Source organism: Dendrobates tinctorius, unplaced genomic scaffold (assembly GCF_039654945.1).
Source record: "Dendrobates tinctorius isolate UK_male_01 unplaced genomic scaffold, ASM3965494v1 ptg000016l, whole genome shotgun sequence".
Classification (NCBI taxonomy): Eukaryota; Metazoa; Chordata; class Amphibia; order Anura; family Dendrobatidae; genus Dendrobates; species Dendrobates tinctorius.
In genome coordinates, this window is record NW_027361684.1 from 16,759,717 (window position 1) to 16,783,428 (window position 23,712).

Here is a 23,712-nt window from a genome sequence, read left to right on the forward strand (position 1 = left end):
GATCGCTGATTTTGGGATGCCACAGCGAAATCGCTGTGTGTGACGGGGATCAGCGACCTCCCCCCCGCCGGGTATCGCTGATCATGCAGGATCGTCCAGGGCCATTTTTTGATCGCTGCTCTCCTGCTGGCCAGCACGCATCGCTGCGTGTGGCAGCGGGAGCCAACGATCAGTTAGGCTCCCAGCGCTCTAAGCAGGTGCTGGGGAGCTGGTATCTAAGGTAAATATCGGGTTACTAAGCGGCGCGCGTCACTTAGTTACCCGATGTGTACCTTAGAAACCTGCGTGCTCGCAGCTCCCGACGCGAGCACGCAGGTTTCTAAAGGTACACATCGGGTAACTAAGTGACGCGCGCCGCTTAGTAACCCAGTATTTACCTTAGATTCCAGCGTCCTCGCTGGTGCTGATCGCTGGTGAAGCTGCCTGTTTGGCAGCTCACCAGCGATCATGTAGCGATGCACCAGCGATCCTGACAAGGTCGTATTGTTGTCGGGATCGCTGGTGCATCTTTAAGTGGAACGGTACCCTACGAGTATCTTTCCACTTGCTGTATTACATCCGGATTAGCTGCGGGTTGAACGCTGTGTACAGCCGCAGCGTTCAATCCGCAGCATTCAGATGTTACAGCATAGTGGAGGAGATTTTATAAAATCCCGTCTCCACTATGCATGCGAACACGCATGTGGCGGCCCTGCGTTTTCAGACATGCTACGCTCTGTCTCTGCAAGGAAAATACCACCGTCCTATGTATACGGTGCTGCGATTCCCGATGTGTTCAATGAGCACACCAGGAAACACCGCGCGTACAGAAGGGGCCGGCGCTTTGGGCGGAGCAGGGTTTCCGCTCTGTCCAAAGCGCAAGGAATGCGCTAAGTGGAAACATACCTTAAGGCTGTGTGCCCACGTAGCGTTTAAGCGTTTCCGACGAGTTTTTAAAATCAATTTCACATGCTGTTGTGTAAATGGAATAGACAACAGATGGAAATTATTGGTAGTTATCAAGACACCCTCAATAAAGGAGTGGTTCTGCAGGTGGGGACCACAGACTACATCTCAGTACCAATGCTTTCTGGCTGATTTTTTGGTCACTTTTTGAATGTTGTTTGTGCTTTCACACTCGTGGTAGCTTGAGACGGACTCTGCAACCCATCCAGGATGGCACATCAATGCGAGCTGTGGCAAGAAGGTTTGGTGCGACTGTCAGCGTAGTGTCCAGAGGCACTACCATGAGACAGGCCAGTACATCAGAAGACGTGGAGGGTGCCGCCGGAGGGCAACAATCCAGCAGCAGGACTGCTACCTCTGCCTTTGTGCAAGGAGGAACAGGAGGAGCACTGCCAGAGCCCTGCAAAATGACCTCCAGCAGGCCACAAATGTGCATGTGTCTGCAGAAACAGTTAGAAACCGACTCCATGAGGATGTTCTGAGTGCCCGACGTCCACAGATGGGGGTTGTGCTCACAGCCCAACACCGTGCGGGATGTTTGGCATTTGCCACAGAACACCAGGATTGGCAAATTCGCCACTGGTGCCCTGTGCTCTTCACAGATGAAAGCAAGTTCACACTGAGCACATGTGACACTCTGGAGACGCCGTGGAGAGCTATATGCTGCCTGCAACATCCTACAGCATGACCGCTTTAGCAGTGGGTCAGTAATGGTGTGGGGTGGCATTTCTTTGGAGGGCCGCACAGCCCTCCATGTGCTCGCCAGAGGTAGCCTGACCGCCATTAGGTACCGAGATGAGATTCTCAGACCCCTTGTGAGACCATATGCTGGTGCGGTTTGCCCTGGGTTCCTCCTAATGCAGGACAATGCCACACCTCATGCGGCTGGAGTGGGTCAGCAGTTCCTGCAAGATGAAGGCATTGAAGCTATGGACTGGCCCACCCGTTCCCCAGACCTGAATCCAATTGAGCAGATCTGGGACATCATGTCTCGCTCCATCCACCAACGTAACATTGCACCACAGACTGTCCAGAAGATTGCAGATGCTTGAAGCCCCCGTCTCACACAGTGATCTCGCGAGATCGCTGCTGAGTCACAAGTTTTGTGACGCAACAGCGATCTCACCAGAGAGATCGCTGTGTGTGACACTTATCAGAGACCGGCCCCCCTGCTGAGTATCACTGATCGTCCTGGAATGGGCAGGACATTTTTTTGATCGCTGGCCTCCTGCTGGCCAGCACGCATCGCTGCGTGTGGCAGGCGGAAGACCAGCGATCTGGTAACCAAGGTAAACATCGGGTTTCTAAGCACCGCGCTGCGCTTATAAACCCGATGTGTACCTTAGTTACCAGCACACTGATGCAGGGAGCTGGTAACCAAGGTACACATCGGGTTTCTAAGCGCCGCTTAGATACCTGATGTGTACCTTGGTTACCAGCTCCCTGCACCAGCGCGCGGGTAACTAAGGTACACAGTTGGTAACTAAGCGACGTGCGTCGCTGTCCTGATCGCTGGTGAAGCTGCCTGTTTGGCAGCTCACCAACGATCATGTAGCGACACACCAGTGATCCTGACAAGTTCACATCGTTGTCAGGATCGCTGGTGAGTCGCTATGTGTGACCGGGCCCTTAGTCCAGGTCTGGGAGGAGATCCCTCAGCACACCATCCGCCGCCTCATCAGGAGCATGCCCAGGTGTCGTAGGTGTTAGGGCTGGCGGAACGCACCAGATTATAAAATAGTAGAGAGTGACTTCGCAGCCCAGGGTCCACCGTGCAGAGGTGGTACACTGCTGCTAGTTAATGGCGGAAGGGAAGAGCGGCGTGAAAACAGTCACACATGGGTTACGTCACCCAGTGTGAACAGGAGCGGATTCTGTTACTTCACAGAGCCGCACAGCCGTTTGAAAGTGAATGCCGGAGCTTGTTTAGCTCACAGAGCCCGGCCACAGTGCGCACAGCAAGCAGCCACAGAACTCCACCCCAAGGCACGGGGTTAGAGTCCTTCTAGGCCACTGAGCGCGCGGCGTCACTGCCACGAACGCCGCTATAGACGCTGGCTAAGGAGTGCGGAGCACTTGCTCTGAGTTGTGCCGAGTGACTAATATCCGACCCAACTCTGTCCTACCTACGCCTAAGCCTGGACGCTAGCAGGCTAGGCTGCACAACACATGCGTACCAAGGGTAGGAGTTTCATAATGAGTCAGTCACCAGAGACATTCATATGTGCATCCATCACACACTCCTTATAGTCAGAAAATACTGGCTATCCTAGCACATGGCCGAGCGGCCATGCGAACCTTTTATAGCCGCGAGCGTGTGGGACCTTCCTGGCTTCTCGGATGGGCCAATCCAAACACGAGCAGGACCTGAGCACGTGATCTTCGATCTTCAATGGGAGATCACACCACGGGCATGCTCAGTGGCCCGACATGAGGACTTAGTCCCTGGAGAATCTCGCTGCTGAGCAGCATGCATTGCCATAGCTGTGCCAGAGGTGACAGCAGCAAGCAAACCCACGGAGCTGGTCTGGGCAGAGCGCAAGGACCGACGAGTTTGCTGAGCAAGCTCCTCTGAGGCTGGAGAGGAATGGGAGACCGCCGTAAGTTAGGCTCGGGATTCTCGCTGTGCAGCGAAAGAAATCCGATGCCTAACAGTAGGGAGGTCATACAGGCACGTGGAGGCCACACACAATACTGAGCCTCATTTTGACTTGTTTTAAGGACATTACATTCCACTTTAATTTTGTGTGTGACTCCAAATCCAGGCCTCCTTGGGTAATAAATTTTATTTCCATTGATGATTTTTGTGTGATTTTGTTGTCAGCACATTCAGCTTTGTACAGAACAAAGTATTCAATGAGAATATTTCATTCATTCAGATCTAGGATGTGTTAATGAGCGTTCCCTTTATTTTTTGAGCAGTGTATTTTTTGTTTTGTGTCGCTTTTTTGTTTATTTGTGCGATCTGAGTTTTTATTTTGTGTTGTTTTTTTTAGATTACTTTTACTGGTTATTTTGTCATTGGTTGTATAAAAACGGCTTTATATTAGTTTTCTAAGTTTTTTTGTTTAGGCCATATTAGCCCTATAATGTATGATTACCTTTTACTAGAGTATAACCTTTTAAGATATATGGTCCACATTAGCATATAAATTCCTCGTGCCTCTGAGTGAATTATACTTCTTATCCACCTGTGCTAATGAAGAGAATTAAAGGACCCGTTACACTAAGCGATATCGTTAGCAATATCTCTATAACGTCACTGGTTTTGTGACGCAGCAGCGATATTGCTAGCGATATCGCTACATGTGATAATTACCTCCGACCGGCTCCCCCGCTGGTTATCGCTGATCGCGCGAGAACATCCTGGACGGTTTCTCGTCGTCTGCTTCCTGCTGTGGCGACGAGCGACGCATGGACATCTTCATCACCTCGTCTGACAGGTAAGTAGCGACCGCTGCTATGTCGCTGGTGAAATCTGCCTGTTTGGCAGCTCACTAGCGACCATTTAGCGATGCACCAGCGATCCTGAACGGGTCATATCGTTGTCGGGATCGCTGGTACATCGCTAAGTGTAACTTTACCCTAAGCAAATCAAGTGGAGTATTGGTGCGAGTAGCAAACACCTCTAACATTGTGAAAAAGGTTTTAAAAAGACCTGGCTATTGCTCCAGTATGGTTGTATAATCACCTGATGAAGGCTTTTGCTCTCTTCAAGCCGAAACACGTTGTTTTTACCTTTTATATTTAAAATTAAAAACCTTTTTTAGAAACCAATATAGCACAGGACATAATTTTCAGGAGCGCCAGCACCAGACTGGTTTTCTGCATCTTTTCAGTGTCTCCAGTATGTGAGGTGACAGTTTTCACACGCAAACCCATTTATATCTACGGCACTGCGCACATATCCGTGTGACCCACACGTGGACATATCAGATTTTTTTCCCAGTAGCACAGACCTCAATTCATCCCGCACACATATGACAGTGTGTCATTCATGTGCTGTCTGTGTGATACGTAGTGAAATAGAATGCAGAATAGAAATGGCAGATATTTAGGTGTTAGATGTGCAAATATAGAGCTAGATAGATATCCATGAGATATATAATTAGTGTAGTCCGCCTGTATTTTACTGTACTTGTATGTAGGTAAAAATGAAATGAGAATTTAAAAAAAAAAAAAAAAAAAAAGGTGTGGTCCTCCTTATTTTTAATAACCAGCTAAGGGAAACCAGACAGCTGTTAATATCAGCTCACAGCTGTCTGCTTAGCATTTACTGATTAAAAAGGAGGAACCCTAAAAAATCAAGTGGGGTCACTCCTATTTGTAACCAGAAAATGCTAAAAAGACAGCTGCAAGCTGATATTAATAGGCTGGGAAAGTGAATTGATATTGGCCCCTTCCAAGCCTAATAAATCCAGCCCTCAGCCACTTCAGAAATGGCGTATCCTTAGGAAAGGTCATCAATGTCTGATTGGCCTGACCCCACTGATCAGCTGTTATAGGTGTCGACAGTCAACGGCCGGAAGTACTCACTGGCGGAGCTGGATGTCTTCTGGTAGTGGCCGCCACAGGATAGTACATATTCGCCTCTGCGATGGTGGGATATGGTATGTGGGTATCATTTAATTTGTATTAATATTTTACTGATTTTCATGGTGTTCTCTTGTAGGATGAGTTATTTGCTAATTGATGAATGGCTGTTGTTGCCATCTGATATCAGCCCCCACAGTACTGTGTTGTTGTCTTCTCACAGGGTCATTGAATAAACCTGTTTGCTAATATGCTAATGACATATTGAACTAGGTTGTTGAAACAAGGAGCCCCTGAGACCTTCATCAAAGAGTAGTAGACAACCTCGTTAAAGTCAACAGATTAAGCAGAAGGAGAAACCACTGGGTATTACAGTGGCAGGGTTGTGAATGGAATAAAGGCCCTGTCACACATAGCGCTCTCGCTAGCGAGTCACAAGTTTTTTGACACAACAGCGATCTCACCAGCGAGATCACTGTGTGTGACAGCGATCAGCGACCGACCCCCCTGCCGGTATCACTGATCTCTGTAGGAAACTGCTGGACATTTCTTTTGTCGCTGGTCTCCCGCTGGCCAGCACACATGGCTGCGTGTGACAGGCGGAAGACCAGCGATCTGCTGGTAACTAACGTACACATCGGGTATCTAAGGGACGCACGTCCCTTGGATACCCGATGTGTACGTTAGTTACCAGCTCCCTGCATCAGCGCGCTGGTAACTAATGAACACAGCGATGCCGTGTGCTCGGCGTCGCTGTGATGATCGCTGGTGAAGCTGTCTGACAGCTCACCAGCGATCCTGACACGTTGATATCGTTGTCGGGATCGCTGGTGAGTCGCTATGTGTGACTCCAGCTTAAGAAATCTTGTGCACAGACTGTAAAGGATACCCAAGAGGAATAGAATGGCACTGTGGCCTGACATCTGCAGCAAATCCATTCATGCGGAGGACATTACCACAGATTTTAGTCATGTGCAATACATATAATCTCTATGCCTTTTTCATTTCTGCAAAAGTGAAAATGTCCTATGCAATCAAAGAGCCCCCAATGTTACTCTTCACATAAAGCAGTTACAATTAGTAGAACACGTGACAATAAGAAACCTTGTAGTACAGATTAAAAGAGGAAAGGAGCACCGACAGGAAGTTTCAGTTTCTTTATAAAAGACCATGAGTGTTTATTCAAACCTCAATATCACGACCTGACTCCTGTGACATATTTGGCAATAAATATAATTAGAAACCGGCAATTCTCCCATCAGTCCCCAATTGACCCATGACCCAACGCCTCTTTCTTAAATACACAAAACACTAGCGACAATTTAAAAGGTCACATAACCGCAGTATAATTAAAGGGAATGTCACCAGTTTTGTCATATAACACAAACTATGACCTTATTCAGCGCCTGTGCTGCATTCCATAAATGATTATATAACCCCCTGTCAACCCCACAAAAATCTTTCTGGCGATGAACGTGGTTTTGGGAATCTTGATGTCTCCCCCCCAGCTGCTGCACGCTGTCCTCCTTCTTTAATGGAAGTGGATGACGCCTCGCACTATGAAGATGGCGTATGTGCACTTGTGTGGGCAGAGCAGAAAACATTAGAGCAAAGAATACTGTGCAAACGCAAGACTTCGCCCAGCAATGTGGATGACGTGAGGCATCATCTATGTCAATTAACGGAGGACAGAAAGAAGCAACCGGGGGTAGGGATGGAGAGGCACAAAACCACAACCATTGGAAGGACAGACCGGACTTCCAAACTTTCCATACAGCTCGGAAAAACTTAAGGGTTTTTTTTTTTTTTGGGGGGGGGGCGCCTTTTTAAAGGGGTTACTAAAGTTGATGTCCTCTCCAGGATAGGTAGAGGTTCATGCAGGGGCTACACCCAAGAATGGGACATCACCACTTAACTAGACATTCATGTGCAATTAAAGGGGTTGTCCACTTTTGGTGACAATTAGTGATGAGTGAACGTGCTCGGATAAGGTATTATCTGAGAATGCTCAAGTGCTGAGTGTCTTGGGTGTGCTCTAAAAAAAGTTTGTGTCCATGTGGCTGCATGTCTTGCGGCTGTTAGACAGCTGCAACACATGCAAGGATTGCCTAATAAACAGGCAATCCGAGTATGTGTTGTGGCTATTCAACAGCCATGAGACCTGTAGCCGCGGGAACTTGAACATATTTTTCCATCACGCCGAAGACAATCGGTTAGCACTCGAGCATGCTGAGATAACACCTTATGAGAGCACGCTCACTCATTACTAGAGACAATATTTTTAATTGGGGATAAAAATAGTTTCTGCAGCCGAGTTTCATTAAAAATGTTGCAGTACGCCATCTGTGTTGCACTATTACTGGCTGCAGAATCAGTCAATGGTGGTTTGCCTCATCACGTTTATTTTATAGGACGTGCTGGTGACATGATATTGTAAAGGTGTGACTGTTTCTTCTCATGCTTTTGTTAATGCAGCTCTCCAATTAACACAATGGCTATTGGAAGAAGAGCATGTGACCAAACCAGTCTCTCAGCCTCCTCCATTTGGAAAAAAAGATGCTTTACAATTGGAGGAGACTGGTGGACTAATATGGTTACGTGCTCTCCCACCAGCAGCCATTTTATGGACAGGAGATCTGTGCAGTCAGAGGAAAGCTGCACTAGCAAGAGAAGCAGGAGAATTTATACTGACGTAATAGTGAGTGCCACAAAGCCATGTCCCCAACACATCTGACAATATATGGATAAAATGTCCACACCTCTTTAAGGAAAATTCATGGATGTTTAATAGGAAGAGTGAAGCGAGCAGCAGAACCCCAATACTGACGATGGTTTATTGCCTCTCCGAACAAATGAATCAGCAATGAAAGTCAAAACACTTGATCCTTTATTACCCCAACATCGCAGGCCTCCACACACATTAAATGTTTGGTTGGACTCGCGCAAACCAGGGATTTGGGAAAACTTGCACCGATCCCTCCGCACCCAACCCACAGGACGCCGATCCTGCCACCTCCGACCCCTCTGCGCCGGACCCACACGATGCCGATCCCTCCACCACCAAATCCCATGACGCCGATCCCTCCGCGCCTAACCCCACGACGCGGATCCCTCCACGCCCAACCCGCACGCCGCCGATCCCTCCACCACCAAACCCCACGACACCGATCCCTCTGCATCCGACCCGCATAACGCCGTGCCCGACGCAGATCCCTCCACGCCCAACACCTCGCACAATGCTGACCCCACGATGCGGATCCCTCCACGCTCGACCCGCACGACGCGGATCCCTCCACACCCAACACCTCACACAATGCCGATCCCTCCACCGCTGAACCCCACGACGCTGATCCCTCCGCGCCCAACACCTCGAACAATGCCGATCCCTCCACCTCAGACCCCTCCGCGTCCGACCCGCACGACGCCGATCCCCTCCGCGTCCGACCCGCACGACGCCGATCCCCTCCGCGTCCGACCCGCACGACGCCGATCCCCTCCGCGTCCGACCCGCACGACGCCGATCCCCTCCGCGTCCGACCCGCACGACGCCGATCCCCTCCGCGTCCGACCCGCACGACGCCGATCCCCTCCGCGTCCGACCCGCACGACGCCGATCCCCTCCGCGTCCGACCCGCACGACGCCGATCCCCTCCGCGTCCGACCCGCACGACGCCGATCCCCTCCGCGTCCGACCCGCACGACGCCGATCCCCTCCGCGTCCGACCCGCACGACGCCGATCCCTCCGCGTCCGACCCGCACGACGCCGATCCCTCCGCGTCCGACCCGCACGACGCCGATCCCTCCGCGTCCGACCCGCACGACGCCGATCCCTCCGCGTCCGACCCGCACGACGCCGATCCCTCCGCGTCCGACCCGCACGACGCCGATCCCTCCGCGTCCGACCCGCACGACGCCGATCCCTCCGCGTCCGACCCGCACGACGCCGATCCCTCCGCGTCCGACCCGCACGACGCCGATCCCTCCGCGTCCGACCCGCACGACGCCGATCCCTCCACGCCCGATGCCGATCCCTCCACCGCCAAACCCCACAAGGCCGATCCCTCCACGCCCAACCCCAACTCCTCTGCTCCCAACCTGCACAACACCAATACCTCCACGCCCGACTCCAATCCCTCGGTGTTGGCAGGTAACCCCGCTGCAGGCACGTCCCAGACCACCACATTATTCCAGTATGGGGCGTATCACACTTCTGCTACTGGAGAAAGTGCCTTAGATCCCAGAACGCCCCTTAAAGCCCATATATGACGCGTGAAGCAGGGGCCTCGTGTGTCCACTACAGCTGGGCACCCAACGATTCCGAGAGACCCAGCAGTGCGGCCTTGTACACAGGCCTCCTTGGTTCAGGCCTGAGGCGCAGCTGAACAGATAACACCTGGGGCCGATAGACGGGTCTCACCTTGGCTGAGTCGCTCCTCTCCGAGCAGACGGACACTACGCCTCAGACTCGGTACCAGCGAGTAATGGAATCCCGACTGATCTCTACGCAAGCAATCGAGAGGAGAAAAAAACCCGAGCAGAGCAGCGTGACGTAACTTCCGGTAGCTTTCCACACAGTGCGCATGCGTCCTAGCCTGGTCCGCCCAATGGGCTGGCTAACGCGCATACCCAGCCTCTTTCCAAGTAACGTACACAACCTGCTGCGCAAGCGCAGGAATGGCGGTCACGGAATAGTGTATATTTATTTTGCCAGAAAATAAGATGGCTGACTGAGGCTTCCGGTTTCTTCTGTTACCAAGGGTGCATTTCCGGCGGAGCCCTCGGATGCTTCCGGTGTGTGCGGAGCCGGTGTGTGAGTGATGATGAAGGCTCAGGACGGGGCGGGCTCTCTCCTGCTCCTCTTCACGCCGCTGTTGTTTCCGTACGGCTCTGGCTCCGAGCTCTCCGTGGTGACGTGCGGCTCCGTGGTGAAGCTGCTGAACACCAAGCACAACGTCCGGCTGCACTCCCATGACGTCAGATACGGCTCAGGTAACCGGGGTCGTGGCAGAAACCGACATCATGGCGGATCCTGGGCGATGGCTGGGTGGTCCCTGCCGCGTGTCACTGTGCTTTAGGCCTGGAAGGGTCCTGCGCCATCAGATGGGGCACGTAGTGCTGTGCTGGCCTGGGCCATAGAGGCGTCTGTAATCACAGGACCCCCACAATGTGAGCGTATCTGTACATGTCCAGGAGGGATAATAGAAGACCCCCACAATGTGAGCGTATCTGTACATGTCCAGGAGGGATAATAGAGGACCCCCACAATGTGAGCGTATCTGTACATGACCAGGAGGGATAATAGAGGACCCCCACAATGTCAGCGTATATACATGACCAGGAGGGATAATAGAGGACCCCCACAATGTCAGCGTATATACATGACCAGGAGGGATAATAGAGGACCCCCACAATGTGAGCGTATCTGTACATGTCCAGGAGGGATAATAGAGGACCCCCACAATGTGAGCGTATCTGTACATGACCAGGAGGGATAATAGAGGACCCCCACAATGTCAGCGTATATACATGACCAGGAGGGATAATAGAGGACCCCCACAATGTGAGCGTATCTGTACATGACCAGGAGGGATAATAGAGGACCCCCACAATGTCAGCGTATATACATGACCAGGAGGGATAATAGGGGACCCCCACAATGTCAGCGTATATACATGACCAGGAGGGATAATAGAGGACCCCCACAATGTGAGCGTATCTGTACATGTCCAGGAGGGATAATAGAGGACCCCCACAATGTGAGCGTATCTGTACATGACCAGGAGGGATAATAGAGGACCCCCACAATGTCAGCGTATATACATGACCAGGAGGGATAATAGAGGACCCCCACAATGTCAGCGTATATACATGACCAGGAGGGATAATAGAGGACCCTCACAATGTCAGCGTATATACATGACCAGGAGGGATAATAGCGGACCCCCACAATGTGAGCATATATACATGTCCAGGAGGGATAATAGAGGACCCCCACAATGTGAGCGTATATACATGTCCAGGAGGGATAATAGAGGACCCCCACAATGTCAGCGTATATACATGACCAGGAGGGATAATAGCGGACCCCCACAATGTGAGCGTATATACATGTCCAGGAGGGATAATAGAGGACCCCCACAATGTCAGCGTATATACATGACCAGGAGGGATAATAGCGGACCCCCACAATGTCAGCGTATATACATGTCCAGGAGGGATAATAGAGGACCCCCACAATTTCAGCGTATATACATGTCCAGGAGGGATAATAGAGGACCCCCACAATGTGAGCGTATATACATGACCAGGAGGGATAATAGAGGACCCCCACAATGTGAGCGTATATACATGACCAGGATGGATAATAGAGGACCCCCACAATTTCAGCGTATATACATGTCCAGGAGTGATAATAGAGGACCCCCACAATGTGAGGGTATATACATGACCAGGAGGGATAATAGAGGACCCCCACAATGTCAGCATATATACATGTCCAGGAGTGATAATAGAGGACCCCCACAATGTGAGCGTATATACATGTCCAGGAGTGATAATAGAGGACTCCCACAACGTCAGCGTATATACATGTCCAGGAGGGATAATAGAGGACCCCCGCAATGTCAGCGTATATACATGTCCAGGAGGGATAATAGAGGACCCCCACAATGTCAGCATATCTATACATTCTTGGTAGCAATAATAGAGGAACTGTGCAATGTAGACGTAAAAGAAAAGATTTAGATTTCTTTTTTGTAATACAAGTATTTTCTAACACTCGTAGATACACATTGTGATGGGCGCATATTCTCAGGAGGTGGGCGCTTGGCAATGAGGGAGGGATGTCCGGGTTTCTGTCCATCATAAGGATCTATTACAAAAAACTAAAAATGAAATGTTTCCTCTAAATAAGCGGCAAGCTGGCCCACAGATCACGCTTCTGGCCGCCTCCTTGTAAATGGGGGTCTATGGCAATGTTACGGTATATATCAGGAAAAACTCCCGATGTGTGGAATTAGCTGGTAACATAGAAGAGGAACACATCGCACAGTGATGAAACCTCAGATCCACACCATCCACTCTCTGGTGAAAAGTGAAATACAAGCTGTTCTCGTATAACAGGAAATAGTTGAAGCTATTATTAGTTTAGTCATTCACATAAACTTTAATTTGTGGTTTATCACTTTGCACAAGACATTCACTTGCATAAGCAGGTGGCACAGCGGAAGTATCTGGCCCACTTAGGAGATACCGCTGCATCATAATTAATAAACATTGCTAAGTGCTTGTAAAAAAAAAAAAAAGCAAGCTTCCATTGTAGCGGTTACAATTTCTCTCTGTTCTCATGAATCATTAGTAACCTGTTTCCAAGGCAAGGAAGGCAGCACTTACAAGCTCTTTTCTCTTGCGTTTGCATGTATTGCTCTGGAGCGCACTGTTGGCACCTGGTCTCGGTCCTTGCTCTCCTCCAGTGCTGCGGAGGTAAAGCCGCCTCTGCTTGCAGCGTGGCACAGCACATATCAGCAGTGATCTCACATGGTCTAAACTGTCCATCAGGATTGCAGTGGCCAATGGGAGGCAGGGGAGTGGCGAGCTGAAGATGGATAAATAAGGCTGCTTTCCATTAATTAGTAATGAACAATGTCTGTAGTAATTCCTATTTACTGTAATAGTTACCCTTGGTAAATTCTTTCTCCCCCAGCAAAACACTAGAAATCCTGACCATGCATCCACCCTACAGCTTGCGCCAGTTGGGAAAAAAAAAAGACCCCAAAAAATGAACACAAGTGGAGAAAATCACAAGAAATAAGTTTTATGTTTAGTATCTGTACTAGTGACTTAGGCTGGGTTTAGACCTGTCGACCGCGGCCATTTAAATGACAGCTGATATGCTATGTGTAAGCCGATTGCCGGTTTTGACAGGCTGATCTGATTTTAATGTGCACAGGATAGTCTTTAATAGATTGTGCAGTGCACGGACATTACCCCGTGTAACATGATATTCTATCACTTCTGCAGTGGGAAGGAAAAAATCCTGACTCCCTTCTTGCTTGTTTGTCAGGTCTTTGCTGGTCTGTTTAGACTGGCCTATAATCAGGGGTTGTCTAGTCTTAAGCTACTAGTTTGCAGTTAGAGTGGCGGCAGACCTGTGAATTGCGCACACTGTAAGGATTCTCCAGTGCATGCGCCTGTTTGGCCCCAATAAAATAATAAAGCCTACGGTCGCTTCCCGTGCTGGTGCCTGTGTCAGCCCTCGCGGTCCCGGGGCTCTAGTGCAGTTGTATGACACATGGAGCCCGAGACTGTCCGGATTGAAGAGGCAGTCTGGGCTGCAGCTGATCTCTGACTTCCTCTTCATGTTCAATCCGTACAAAGGTGGAGAGAGCAACCCCAGTGCTGATTGAGCGCCGGGCAACAAATGTCACAACACCGCACGAAACCCCCGGGACTGTGAGTGCAGTCTCCACTGAAATGGCGCCAGCACAGAAGGTGAGTATAGGTTTTTTATTTTATCTGGGCCAAACATTTTAGTTCAAGAAGGGGTTGTCGTAGTAGTGAACAACCCCCTTTAATACTAGACAACCACCCCCTCCATTGGTTGATTTGTGAGTAGTTATTTCAGCAGAATTTTGCAACTGTGCTGCCTCCGCCTTTATCATGGGGGGTCTGCTGCATCCTGCTAGTGCGTTGGTTTTCTGACTAAAGCCCCCGTCTCGCATAGCGAGATCGCTGAAGCGTCACCGATTTTGTGACGCAACAGCGACCTCGCCAGCGATCTCGCTACATGTGACACGCAGCGGCGACCGGCCCCCCTGCTGGATATCGCTGATCGTGCTCGAATGTCGTGGGCCATTTTTTCGTCGGCGGCGTCCCACTGGCCAGCGCGCATCGCCGTATTTGACCCGACGAGCGACCTCGTTGGCGATGCAGAACTCAGGGACGCAGGCGTGAGTCGTTTAGAAAAGCTGCTGTGTGACAAGGTACCAACGACTGCTGAGGATCGCTGGATGGTTGCTGCATCGCTGAAGAGATCTGCCTGTTTGGCAGCTTACTGGCGACCATTTAGTGACACACAAGCGATCCTTACCAGGTCGTATCGTTGTCGGGATCATTGGTGCGTCGCTAAGTGAAACGGGACCCTTAAGGCCCTGTCAGACACAGCGAGATCGCTGATTTTGTGACGCCACAGCGATCTCGCTGTGTGTGACACGTATCAGCAACCAGCCCCCCCGCCGGACCTATCACTGATCATGCAGGAGTGTCCTGGGCCATTTTTTGATCGTTGGTCTCCCGCTGGCCAGCACGCATTGCTGCATGTGACAGCGAGAGATCAACGATCAGCAACGCTGGGAGCTGGTATCCAAGGTAAACAGCAGGTAACTAAGAGCCGCGCGGCTCTTAGTTACCCGCTGTTTACCATGGATACCAGCTTGCTCGCTGGTCCTGATCGCTGGTGAGTCTGTCTATGTGACAGCTCACCAGCAATCAGCTAACTATGTCCCAATGATCCCATCCACGTCGGATCGTTGGTGCGATCGCTGGGACATTGAAGCGTGTAACGGGGCCCTTAACGGGGGCTGCACATCTGGCTTTTACAGCCCATATAGCTGGTCATGCTGGATGATGGACGGGTCTGGTTAGGGTTCAGCTTTACTTCATATCCGTCATATGCATCAGGCACGCTACTGGTGATTGTATCCATAGGTCTCCATGTAGCCTGCGTATGCCAAAAGATACTTTTTGGCATCTATGGATTCAGTTCTCTTTGACATGAAGACCCACCAATACCTTTATATTATTTTTTACTAGAGAAGAAAGCGTAGTCAGCTGTGCAGAGGGAGTCGGTGGCTGATGTATGGCATCAGACGCGTCGGAGGTACACATCTGGGAGAGCTCCGTTGTCTCCTAAGTAAGCAAAAAGTGAAGCTTCGGCTCCAGGTGGTTTTTACAGCTTGCTGCAGTTGTGATGTTTCTATTTTGATGTCCATGTGGTCTCTAGTTCCAAAAAACACACAAATTTTAACAAGGATTTACAAACCGGTCTGATTTACAGCAAAACTGGGCACACACACAGCGCGGTTTGTGGCTGCACTTTGGCTGCTATCTGTGGCTTTTTCATTTCAGCTGGACATAAATTTGCTGTGAAAGAAGGATCTGTGAGGACTGGACTCCAGCACCAATGAGAAAATATTAAAAGATATCTTTAAGGCTGGGTTCACACGTAGCGGAATTCCCATGGAAGTTACCGCAAGAATTCCGGAATTCAATTCCGCGGGAAAATCGCATTTTAAATTCCCGCGGAAAAACTAGCGTTTTGCAAGCGATCTGTAGCATCGCTTGGAGAACTGATTAACAGGTTGTTCACACTTCCAAACATAGTGTTTGACTAGTGTGACCAACTTTTTACTACTGAGGTTGCCTATGCGGCGTCAGAAGTAAAAAGCTCAAATGTTAAAAATAATGAAAAAAATAAATAAATTGTGTTATATTCACCTTCCGACGTCCCGCGCAGCGTCCCCAGGCCTCCGCGATGCTCCGGCAGGTCCCATTCCCAGTGATGCATTGTGGCAATGACCTTTGATGACGTCGCGGTCTCGCGAGATCGCTACAGCATCGCGAGACGCGACGTCGGCAAAGGTCATCGCAATGCATTACTGGGAACGGCTGTTCGGGACATCGAAAGGTGAATATAACCCAATTTTTTTATTTTAATTCTATTTTTTTTTATAGGGATATGGTACCGAGAGCCAGGAGGACAGTCTCCTCTCCTCCGGACCGTGGGTACCAACCGCACAGCCACATGCGGAAAGTAAGCAGAACAATGCATTCCTATGTGGGCGGGATCGCCGCGATTCCGCAAATTAATGAGCATGCTGTGGATTTTTCTGCGATGCGATTCCGCAGCGGGAAAATCCGCAGCATTAGCACAGCATTGCGGAATCCCATAGGATTGCATGGGATGCTGTTTTTTTGCGTTTTCGCGGGAAACTCGCATGGTAAAACCGTCACGAAAAAACCTGAACGTGTGAACGCAGCCTTAGGCTACTTTCAGACTAGCGTTATCAGGCGCAGTGCTCGGCCGCCGCTAAGCTCTGACCGCGCTTCCTCTGGTCAGCTCCTTCTATGGTCGCATGACGCTGCATGCGATCAGCGTATCCTATATTTAGCGTTTGGGTACGCTGGCTGTGTGCTAGTATATTTTTGCCGGCCCATGCGCCCTTTTTGCGCAAAAACATGCCAGGGTACCCAACGCTAAATATAGGGTACGCTGATCGCATGCAGCGTCATGCGACCATAGGAGGAGCTGACCAGAGGGGGCGCTGCCGGGGCGGAGCTTAGCGGCGGCTGAACGCTGCGCCTGGTAACGCTAGTCTGAAAGTAGCCTTAGGCTACTTTCACATTAGCGTTTTTTAGCTATGCGCTTTGTGCGCAATAGAAACGCATGCAAAAAACGCATCATGCGTTTTGTTTGCGGTTTTTAGGCGCATGCGTTTTAATCAGTTTCTAGCCATGTTAACTCTTAAAACGCATGTGATTTCAAATGCAGGCGTGCGCATGTCTATGCGCGTGCCTGCGTTCCCATAGACTGTAATGTGTTGTTTTGTCAAATTCCCTTGCGTTTTTTTTTTTTTACGCTGTTGAACGGACCCAAAAATGCAACAGGTTGCGTTAGGCGCACACTGCAAAAAACAAATGCGCACGAAAACACATACAAACGCGTGCAAACGCTAAACCATGCGCCCGCCAAGTGAAACATAGGGGCGCATGGACGCACACGATGCGCTGCGCTAAAAAACGCTAATGTGAAACCAACCTTACTATGCAATTAAAAACATGGTGCAAAAAAGATTAAGGATCTATAAACTTGCGCATGTCGGATTAAGCACCCTTATTCATAGCTGATTTCTCAGTAAGAGTGCATTCAGACAGCCATATTGTTTGTGTGTGGATCGCATCACAGTCCTCGGACTGGCCGTCGGCTCTCCTGACCAGAGTGTGACAGCATGTATAAAAATACCTGCTGTCAAGCTCAGGTAGGAGGAGCCAACCGCCGGTCTGAGGACCGTGATGCAATCCCCGGGTAATGCAGCCGTCTGACTGCCCCCTTACAGGTATGTTCTACCATTTTCTCATTGGTGCTGGAGCCCAGTCCTGATGGACCCGTCTTCCAGTTCTGAGCTGGATACTATCCTGGTGTGCTCCTACGCTCCCTGCACCACACCCCGACCAAACAATGTCTTCCATGGTTCCTTTGTGAATTCTAGTGGTTTCACACTGGATTGTCCTCCCTGGAAGGTGAGCTGATTACCTTTTTTTCCCTTCCCTATATATTTACCATACAGTGGCTGCAACAGATGATGCATAAATAAGATGTGTTACATGTTGGGGCTGGGTCCATCACCGTGAGCGGCGCTCTTTGCGGTTCTCTATTTAGCCATTGCCTTTTATTCTATTTCTAAAAGCGTTTACCTGTCCAAAGTGATTGTTGATTTCCTCATTACCGCAGGCAGTGGGCAGCAGTCCGTCACCGGTGTTACATCCGCAGATGATGGCAACAGTTACTGGCGGATCCGCGGAAAGACGTCGACCGTTTGTGCAAGAGGAACATTGGTAAAATGTGGACAATCCATCCGCCTCACACATGTCAATACTGGGAGAAATCTACACAGTCATCACTTCACATCTCCATTATCAGGAAACCAGGTGCGTTATCATAAAGTGGCTCGCGTAGATCGGTGATTACGGTGTATATATATCTATACATCTATCCCAAAATCCCCCTGTGTGATTGAAGCAGAGATGTGCAGGTTGACACCTTTCTATTCAAACAGAAGACTGATACCCCATTCTTAGAATTGGTCAGATACCCATCTATGATGTATCACATAACCTGTGGATAGGTAATAAATGTATTTAGTGGAAAAACCACTTTAGTTTATGTCACAGGGTCCTTCTCCGATATCACACAATCAACAGAGCAAGAGAGTAGTGAACAATTCCAAGACCTTTATTTAGGCAAAAATACGAAAAGTCCATATACGATCCACTACTCAAAGGGTGAGATAGTCCAGTACCCGAATGCAGTTCATTAACAGGATAAAAGTCCAACAATCCAGCAGACAGAGGAAAACACAATCCACATACTCTTCTTTCTCTGTGAGATAGTGTGATCACATCATCATTCCACACATGATCTGTCTCTCACCTCCCTGATATTTTAAAAGTCCCTCTCATTCACAGGTCAGGAGGGGGAAGGTCACAGGGGCTCCATGTTTGAACAAGCTAATTCAATGTCATTAGCATATTAAGAAACAGGATTATTCACTGACCCTGTGAGAAAACAACAATACAGTACTGTGGGGGCTGATATCAGATGGCAACAACAGCCATTCATCAATTAGCAAATAACTCCTCCTACAAGAGAACACCATGAAAATCAGTAAAATATTAATACAGATAAAATGATACCCACATACCATATCCCACCATCACAACCTCTCCCCCCTCTTAATAAGTGAGCACTCTGAGGTCTACACAGACTTCTGGTCTGCTCACTTTAGTCCACTTTGCTCCACTGTTTATAGTTCCTTTTACAGTGACAGGGGTTGCAATAATCATGAATTTCCGGGTCCTGGCGTTACGGTCATACCAGGTTTTTTGACTGGACTGGGCCGTTCACTGATGTTCATTAGCCAAGGTAGCTAGCTGGGCGAGACAGTCTCTGAACTCTAAAACGTAGGGAATGATGGGCGTTCCGATGTCTGTGATATCTCCTTCCAATTGTTCTTTCACGAGCGAGAGGCCCACAGACCTTCTGGCCAAACAGATTGCTCCCCAGTGAGGTCCGGATGTCGTGGTGCTTGAAGGGCCTGTAGTCGGGTGACTGCTCCCACAAAATGACACTGTAACTCCCCAATGTCATTTCCAGGGAGGATATCTGCAGGAAGTCCTCTCATCCTCCCATGACTCCTATCCAACACAGTTTTTCTCCAAAACCATAATCCAAATGTACCAAAGCTCGCTGTATATATTTGCGGACACCCCCCGCCAGGACAATGGGAATTCTCGGGTCCTGGTGAATTGCCTCTTGTCGAACCACACGGGGGTCAGCGATAGTCAGGAATGCCCCCGTGTCCATCAATTAAGACATCCTGCAGGTGGCGTTGCCATTGCTTTGTATTTCTGAGGGACAAAGGCTGGAGTCCATACACTCCAGGAGGGGTATCTATGGTGCCCTGGTCGGTGGACCTCTCAGGTGGGGGTGGTGGTAACTCTTAGGAGGGATGGAGTGCACAAAATGCACTGGACGAGTTGGGGATGCGTGGGGCTCCCTCCGAATCCTTGAGGACAGCTGGATTGCACATGCCCAGGTTGCCTACACCCATAACATTTCCTCTCGGTGATACCCCCAGGTCGTGGTTGGAACTGTTGGGGCCCAGGATTGTGAGGCGTGATTGTCATTGGCCTGCAGCTGGGTGGAGGGGCAGTTATAATCTCAGGGGGCCGGGGTGCGAGAGAAGGCTGTGGTTTATTCAGAAGCCTCCTCCATTGCAGTCGGATAGTAAGGGCTTCATCGGCCAGGGCTGCAGCTCTGTCCATGGTGCACGGCGTGCGTTCCCGTCCCGGACCCATTCCCGTAATTCTGCGGCGCACTTGGCAAAAAATTGTTCTATAAGGAATGCCTGTATAACATCTTCCTGTGGCTTTGCGTCATAGGAGATTGTCAGTTTCACAATACTTTGCAATACCATTGGATTGTATCAGCAATAAAACGATTGCAGATTCTAGTTTCCTTAGAGGACTATTTAAAAATGTAAGAAAATGTTGAAATTTTGCCCCTTTTCTCCAAACGTACAGAGCAAAAGGTGAAAAAAAAATTAACATATCAGCCGAACGAATACAACAAAAAATATTTAGCCCATATTGTGAACGCTCAAAAGGAAATAAAAAAAATAATAATTTCCAGAGTGAGCCATTTTTGTTTGCTACAATTTGTATGTTTGTCATGCTTAAATTTTTCAGATCACCAAAACAAATTTGAATATTAGACAAAGATAACACAAAAAGCAGTTTATAGATGAAGGTATTTATTAAGGGAAAAAGAAATCCAAACCTACAGGGCCCTGTGTGAAAGTACTCACTCTCTTTGTGGTCTAACACATATTTGGGAAGCTGAGTTCAAATTCTCTAGTTAAAGGGAATCTGTCACCCCTTTTATGAGATCATATAATATAATTCAATGGTGTGTCACATAAGGATTCTCTTAGTACTTTTGCTTCCCCCTGACCCCGCACCTTTCATGCATAAATACCTTTTTTATATCGGTTCAGATGTATGTAAACTGCCGCTGTCCGGTCTGCTGGGCGGGGCTTATTCAACTGCTCCTCCCCGCCCTGTTTTGCTCTACACAAGAAGAAATGCGTAGAGCAAGACAGGGAGGGGGGGAAGCAGGTGAATAAGCCCCGCCCAGCGGACCGGACAGCGGCAGTTTACATACATCTGAACTGTTATAAAAAAGGTATTTATGCATGAAAGGTGCGGGGTCAGGGGGAAGCAAAAGTACTAAGAGAATCCTTATGTGACACACAATTGAATGATCTCATTATATGATATCTCAAAAAAGGGGTGACAGATTCCCTTTAAGCCCAGTCCTGATTACTTCCACACCTGTTCTCAATCAAGTAATCACTTAAATAGGACCTGCCTCACAAAGTGAAGTAGACCAAAGGATCCTCAAAAGAGAACCAAAGAAATTCTGGAACAAATGAGAAACCAAATAGTTGAGATCTGTCAGTGTGAAAAAGGTTAGAAAGCCATTTCTTAAGCTTTGTGACTCCAGGGAACCACAGCGAGAGTCATTATCCACAAATGGCGAAAACATGGAACAGTGGTGAACATTCCCAGAAGTGGCTGTCCGACCAAAATTACCCCAAGAGCGCAGCTACAACTCATCCAAGAAGTCACAAAGACCCCAGAACAACATCCAAAGAACTGCAGGCCTCACTTGCTTCAGTTAAGGTCAGTGTTTAACTCCACCTTAAGAAAGATACTGGGCAAAAATGGCCTGCATGGCAGAGTTCCAAGATGAAAACCACTGCTGAGCAATAAGAACATGAAGGCTCGTCTCTGTTTTGCCAGAAAACTTCTTTATGATCATCAAGACTTTTGAGAGAATACTCTATGAACTGAAAAGAGAAAAGGTAAACCTTTTGGAAGGTGCATTTCCCATTACATCTGATGTAGAAGTAACACAGCATTTCAGAAAAGGAACATTATACCAATAGTAAAATATGGTGGTAATAGCATGAGGGTCTGGGGCTGTTTTGCTGCTTCAGGACCTGGATGTCTTGCTGTGGTAAATGGAGCTATGAATTCTATTGTCTACCAAAATATCCTGAAGGAGAATGTTCGGCCAACTCAAGCGCATTTGGGTTATGCAGCGGGACAATGATCCAAAGCACACAAGCAAGTCCAACCTTGAATGGCTTAAGAAAAACAAAATTAACACTTAGCAGTGACCTAGTCAAAGTCCTGACCTTAATCCTATTGAGATGCTGGAACTTAAGAAGCCGACTCATGCTCGGAAACCCTCCAATGTGGCTGAATTACAACAATTCTGCAAAGATGAGTGGGCCGAAATTCCTCCAGAGCGTCGTAAAAGACTCCTTGCCAGTTATCGCAAATGCATGATTGTGGTTGTTGCTGCTAAGGGTGTCCCAACCAGTCATTAGGTTTTGGGGGGCAATCCCTTTTTCCACACTGGGCCCTGTAGGTTTGGATTTAATGTTCCCTTAATAAAGACCTTCAGTTATAAACTGCATTTTGTGTTATCTTTGTCTAATATTTACATTTGTTTGGTGATCTGAAACATTTAAGTGTGACAAACATGGAAAAGAGAAAGTCAGGAAGGGGGCAAACACTGTTTCACACAACTGTATATAGGTCTGTTAGGCAAGTAACCACTGACATATTTCCTTCTTGTTCATTGTGCAGGAGGTCAGCGCTTTTGGAGATGATGGGGAAGGAGATATCTTAGACGACTGGACTGTACTCTGCAATGGGGAATTCTGGCAGCGGGACGAGGAGGTGAGACTGAAGCATACGTCCACCAGTGTGCTTCTGTCCATCACAGGAGAACAATATGGGCGCCCCATAAATGGACAGCGAGAAGTACACGGCATGACCTATGCAAGCCAGCATAACTACTGGAAAGTAATGGAAGGCATCTTTATGAAACCTAGTGAACCTCCACGGACTGACTACACTCACTATGAGCTATGACCGCTAGCACAATGACTGCTTCAAAGTCATTCGGTCTTTTCTTAACCATATAGTGTTGACCTCCTCCGAGGATTTCTCCAGGATCTCACGAAGTTCACTTTGAAGAGCTGGTCGCAGCGGATTATGGGGCACAGTTTTGTATGGTGCACCCGTGTGTCGGTATTATTATTATTTCATGTTTTTATCTTATGGCAGCAATTCGCCGGATTCATCCATGAGCATGACCCTGCAAAAGAGAAAAAAAAAATGATCATGTATGATCTCTGCAGCAAATGGTTTTTAAATGAAAAAAAATCTTAAGTTGTTGTTTTTCTCTTAGAAGAAAGAAAAATTTAAAATATTATTGTAATAACTTTCAGATTTCCTTTGTATTTGTGAATCTTTTGTTTTTTTTCTCCCAAAAGCATTTTTTGGGGTCCGTATCATGCACATTTAATGCTTCACTCTGGCCGCGGCTGTCATACCCGGATGACAGCTCTGTAACATAGCCGGCATCCACAGCGTGCAGAAATGCTTCCTCCGCACTTGGAGACTCCTGCCCAGAACATTTAGGGTGTCTTAATGCAGGAAAGGGGTAAAGAGGTAGTTTCCCCATGAAAACTCTCTTTTCAGGGCATATAGATTTCCTAGCGCTCAAATTTAGTCTTGAGCGAACGTGCTCGGATAAGGTGTTATCTGAGCATGCTCGGGTGCTAAAATAGAGTATCTTCGGCGTGCTCGAAAAATATGTTCAAGTTCCCGCTCCTCCATGTCTCGCGGCTGTTCGACAAGTGTTACGCAATCCCTGCATGTGTTGTGGCTGTTGAACAGCTGCGAGACAAGCAGCCGCGAGGACTCTAACATTTTTGGAGCGTGCCGAAGATACTCGATTAGCACCAGAGCATGCTCAGATAACATCTTATCCCAGTATACTTGGTTAGCACCAGAGCATGCTCAGATAACATCTTATC

The 23,712-nt window shown here is 48.7% G+C and overlaps 2 protein-coding genes across 2 annotated transcripts in view; one reads left to right on the top strand and one right to left on the bottom strand.

The window, feature by feature from the left end:
* SUPT6H (SPT6 homolog, histone chaperone and transcription elongation factor) overlaps positions 1–10,093 on the bottom strand; it is a 78,048-nt gene extending 67,955 nt beyond the window's left edge. Inside the window, exon 1 of the mRNA XM_073565521.1 lies at positions 9,897–10,093. The gene's annotated coding sequence lies outside the window, so the exon portion shown is untranslated. The remainder of the gene's footprint in view (positions 1–9,896) is intronic.
* A 113-nt stretch (positions 10,094–10,206) lies between these two features.
* SDF2 (stromal cell derived factor 2) lies at positions 10,207–23,115 on the top strand. The gene is made up of 3 exons (XM_073565522.1): positions 10,207–10,468; positions 17,988–18,184; positions 22,475–23,115. Exons 1-3 carry the CDS (start codon positions 10,297–10,299, stop codon positions 22,760–22,762), a joined length of 657 nt encoding a protein of 218 aa, XP_073421623.1. The 5' UTR covers positions 10,207–10,296; the 3' UTR covers positions 22,763–23,115.
* The last annotated feature ends 597 nt before the right edge of the window (positions 23,116–23,712 follow it).